At 35.7% G+C, this 5,348-nt stretch overlaps 1 protein-coding gene across 1 annotated transcript; it reads left to right on the forward strand.

The window, feature by feature from the left end:
• Positions 1-446: 446 nt before the first annotated feature.
• LUM (lumican) lies at positions 447-4,583 on the forward strand. Its single transcript, XM_010020893.1, has 2 exons — positions 447-751; positions 3,652-4,583. The coding sequence occupies exon 2, from the start codon at positions 3,672-3,674 to the stop codon at positions 4,581-4,583; it is 912 nt and encodes a 303-aa protein (XP_010019195.1). The 5' UTR covers positions 447-751; positions 3,652-3,671.
• Positions 4,584-5,348: the final 765 nt, after the last annotated feature.

The following is a 5,348-nucleotide window of genomic DNA, read 5'->3' on the forward strand; positions in this document are numbered from 1 at the left end:
ACTGCTGAAAAACTGTTCCTGGGATGTGTTTTTATTAAGCAAACATACATTCAATCACCAAAGAAAATCTACAGACCAAACAAATTCCAATGTTTTGCAGAAGAAAATTTGAACTCAGTATTTAGTGCTGTGAAAAAGGTTATAATTTAAAGATAATCTTGCATCTTTAGTTCTGCTCCTTAAGCTAAAACTTTTATTAAGGATGCTTTACTGTGGACACAAGATAGTTAAAGAAAAAGGCAGAAAAAAATGAATGAGTCACTTGGCTGAAGAAGCCCAGCAGCATTGAGGTCTGAGTGCTATTTGTTAGCTCATGTCTAGCAGTATAAAATAAGTTGGAAAACAAAAGTCTGTTTGTAATTTGTTTTACAATCTAAAATGTTTTCCCTTTAAAATACAAAAAATTCTTGTATAAGGTTATGGCTAGTGGTCTAAACTTTCTCAGGTTTGTGAAACACTGATCATTCTTTCATCCCACAAGAATAACACATGGGTTGTCCTTGTACAAAATATGGTATCCACCTGCACTTCATTAGAGAGCTGCATTTTTGTACATGCCACACCACAAGATCACCATGATGACATAGCAGCTTCAGAGAACAGCGTGACTAGGGCTTTTTTTTTTTCTCTTGTAACACAGAGGATCTGGCAGACTTGTACCTCCTGACACTGTTTACAGCATATATTGGTCGATACAGTCTCTTATTGCATCTGCTCTGGGAATTAAAGAAAGCAGCTTCAAGGCAGTAAGGTAAGTGCTGCTGCATGTTTTAACCGTAATGTTCAGCTATTTAAAAGTGGTTGTAATGGGAACGTGAAAACATGACAGGATAAGTTTGCCAATTTTTAAATTGAACACAAATCAACGGTTGCTTAGTGGATTCATTTTCTCTCTTTCCTTAAAACCTCACATATTTTGTGCATCAGCATTTGACTGTTGCACTTTTTTAGAGTCCGTTTTGTTCTATTTCAAAAGAAGAGTTGATGTACAATATAAAGAAATTTTTAAGACTGCTCACTGCTTGCTTATTCATTCATAACTTGTAAAACCATTTTGCCTCCTTTACAAAAGACAAGGTATCCTAATATTTAAATAATTAATCAAGTAAATAACGAGAGGAAAATGATTTTGAAATTTTGTGTTAAATTTAAAACACATTTTAAGTACACTATTGAAAGTTTGAATTAAGGAATATTTAGTTTAAGGCTGATTGAATGATAAGCTCATATTTATTTTGTTTCACAACAACTTTAGAATTAAAGTGGCATAGAGGAGCTCCAAAATAGTTTGAATAGTTTGTATTGTAGTAAGCATTTTCCACAATCAGGGATTTGTCATTTAGTATGTTTTGGCAAGTTGCCTGAGCAACTTCACAAATATTTTCACAGGTATTTTACAGTGTAACTGGTTAGAACAAACACAGGCAATTAGTTCAAGCATGTTTATGTTGTAAGACAAATGTCTAAGAATGTATCCTGATTTTATCTTTTGGATTCATATAGTTCAGTGCAACAAACAAGTATGTGTACAAATCTATTTACCTTTTACACTTGTGACACAGAAACATCTAGATATATGAATGAGAAATCCATGAATAAAACAGGTTAACCATACCACATATATACTTTGCTATTTTGTGTTACTTACATGCCCTTGCACTACAGAATTGTCACCTACATTTTAAAATGTTTCTGATAACCTAATTCAAAACACCTGATATTTAACTTTTTAAATTTCTTCCAGGGTTCTACAGAGCAGATAAACATTATATACTGTTTAAAAGAACTGTCAGCCTATGAAATTAATAATAAAATTTAGCATTAAAAATATAAATTGAAACTAGAATAACGATAGAATTTGAATTTAAAATAGGATGTTTATGCTACTTTATCAGTAAGACTATGAAATGATACAGATGTGTAAAAAAATCACTGTGAGGCCAGTGTAGTCCAAGATATTCATTAAAATATACTTTGACTACAGAAGCAGTAGTCCTCTATCCTTAATGTTTAGTACCTAAACAGGACCAGATTTTAAGCTGAATTGGGTCACTGTAGTGTCTTTGCTTTCAGCAGAGCTGTACTTATTTATACCAGCAGGGGATTGAAGATTGAGTTTGCATGTTCTCATGCAGCAGTGAAGAACAGACAAATGAAATTGTACTGATAACTCATATTTCAATGATCACTGTATTCTCTGGTTTGTGATGTAATGGGAGCAAAAGGTATGTCCCCCTTATGCAGGGGACAGCAGCTTAGTATGTAGCAGAGGGACTTTGTGGGAAACTGACTGGAGATAACATGCAAACATTTTTTAAAAAATTTTGTGCTGTACTGCGTGAGATCAATAGGCCCTGCTCACAGGTACTTCAGTTGAGATTATTAGCTAACTAGAATATGATGTGGCTTTTAGCAAGTCCATAGAAGTAAGGAAATTTAGAATTAGGGAAGACTTTCTAGCTATAGTCCTGCATTTTAACACTATGCACTCTGTGTAACACTAAACAATGATGATAGCAAGACAAACTTACTCTGCTGGGAGATTGCCCAGATCTGAGATTAGTGTCTGGTGGTCTGTTTACAGGGCTTGCATACTTTCTGAAATTACTTGAGAATAAGAAGACTCTAAGGATTTTGTTAATCATTTCACTGCCTGAACAGCAGTTTTCAACCCAACATCTATCTAGGTAGTAAGGAGTAAAAGCAAGGTACTAATTTCACTTATCAGCATCTTGTGGAGTATCTGATGAGAAATGCCCTTAAAAAGTAAGGTGAGACCACTCATACTGGGTCACAATAAAAGAGCTCTAAGGACATTGAACATCCTTTTACAGAACTGGAAGACCAACTACGTGAAGCCAGTGCTTTATGGCTCTGTTGAATTAGAATGGTTCTACAATGTGATCAGTGCATTTATTGTTATATATAGAGTTTGCAAGAACACTTACACTATCTCAAATTCAGTAATTTCAGATGTGTGGTAGATAGAGTATACTCATGCACACTCAGGCAGTGCTGATTGTTTGACATGTCCAGGAGAATATGCTATGTATTTTTATTAGTTTGTTCTTTAGGTGAATATGAAACTTAGTGAACCATGCTTTACTGGATGTGATCCATGAGAAGGTATTTCAAGCTACAGGCATCTTGGAAACACACTATACAGAACAACATTACCCTCAGTTTGTAACTTCCGTGGCTTTTTAAAACTTAGGAAATTCACTGCATGTTATTTTTATATGAGGTAATTCAGTATATTAGGAATGCTTGATACAATTTAAATGGCAGAACTGCCTCTGACCATGGCCTTCAGCAAAACTTTTTCTGTGACAAGTTTAAAAACCTTGGACTTTATCAACCTTCTGTGACTTAATGAATGAATTCAGGAAGCTATAAAGAATAGTTTACTTACAACAACAGAATGACCTGTAGTTTTCCATTACAAAGGCAGATTATAACAAGACAGGGACTGTAAGTTTATAGTAGTAACAATGTAATACTAACAAACTAATATATTCTTTTCCTCAATTAATAGCTCTAAACAGGAAGCCCTAATTCATTTTTATTTGTAATACTTAGATGGTAAAATATCAAATATTGCTGAAAGAGGGAAATAAAGTTATAACTTTTTTATTTCCTTTCACCATACAGGTACAAGACGCATTGCAAAGATGACTTTAAACTCCCTACCCGTTTTTCTGTTATTGATTAGTGGCATTTTTTGCCAATATGACTATGGTCCTGCAGATGATTATGGTTATGATCCTTTTGGGCCATCTGCAGCAGTCTGTGCTCCAGAATGTAATTGTCCTTTAAGCTACCCTACTGCCATGTATTGTGACAATCTTAAGCTGAAAACCATTCCGATTGTACCAAGTGGAATAAAATACCTTTATCTTCGAAACAATATGATTGAGGGCATTGAAGAGAACACGTTTGATAACGTAACAGACCTACAGTGGCTGATCCTAGACCACAACCATTTGGAAAATTCAAAAATTAAGGGAAGAGTCTTCTCTAAACTAAAGAATCTGAAAAAACTTCACATTAACTACAACAATTTGACCGAAGCTGTTGGACCACTCCCCAAAACTCTGGATGACCTGCAATTAAGTCACAACAAGATCACAAAAGTTAATCCTGGTGCACTTGAGGGGCTAGTGAATCTGACTGTCGTTCACCTCCAGAACAACCAGCTGAAAGCAGATTCTATTTCTGGGGCTTTTAAAGGCCTGAATTCACTTTTGTATCTTGACTTAAGCTTCAATCGACTTACAAAGCTACCAACAGGACTGCCTCACTCCTTACTCATGCTGTATTTTGATAATAACCAGATCTCAAATGTTCCTGATGAATACTTCCAAGGTTTTAAAGCCCTGCAATATTTGCGTTTATCCCACAATAAATTAACAGATTCTGGAATACCAGGCAATGTCTTCAACATCACATCACTGGTTGAGTTGGATCTCTCCTTCAATCAGCTGAAGAGCATTCCAACTGTCAGTGAGAACCTCGAAAATTTCTACCTCCAAGTCAACAAAATTAACAGTGAGTTAAATTTGAGTATTTTCAATAATATTTAGCACAGTTTAGACACTGATGGTCAATGCAAGTATCTTAAAAGTTAGATCAAACAGTCTGAAGAAATGGTACTGGTTAGATTGTTAGCACACTGACATTTCACTGTTGTCCACAATAATGTTGAAAGACGGACACTTAGCTGTTTAAATTATCCTTAAAGAGAGCATTTCCTGACATAGATCAGTGAAGCATCTGACTATGGCATGTCTAACCTTTCAGGAAGCTGATAGAGAAAGTGCTGGAGGGAGGAAAGAGGTAGAAGACAACAAATTCGTATAGTATCAGGCACAAGGCACAGTGAAAAAGATATAACAAAGTAGCTGCTTTTCTCTCTATCCAAAATGTCACACTTTGCATGAGATTATGGAGGTTTCTACTGAGACAAGGATTTTACAAGGTTGTCTTAATTCTGGAGTGGGAAAGAGGTGTTGGAGAACTGCAGAGGCCTCACCATCACATCAGAAGCTCTCCAGCTGCACCTGTCAGTGGTGGTCTCTGGTAAAAGAGGCAGATATGTCAGATATAACAGTGTTTCTGCAGGAAGACTTACATTATCCTGCTAGCTGTCATAAAGCAAACCATAAACCCCTCTCCTGTGTTTGCCTGCTTGCGCTTATCAGGGGCTTAGGATATCAGTGTTAGCTATTCCATTATTCCATACACAGCTAACTCCATACAGATGTCTCCTTTAGAAGACAAATGTTTTAGTGCAGATCTTACCAGACAGAGGGCAAGATCTTTCAAAATGTTTTGCATTTACTATGCTT

The sequence above is a fragment of the Nestor notabilis genome, unplaced genomic scaffold (genome assembly GCF_000696875.1).
Source record: "Nestor notabilis isolate BGI_N333 unplaced genomic scaffold, ASM69687v1 scaffold8968, whole genome shotgun sequence".
Classification (NCBI taxonomy): domain Eukaryota; kingdom Metazoa; phylum Chordata; class Aves; order Psittaciformes; family Psittacidae; genus Nestor; species Nestor notabilis.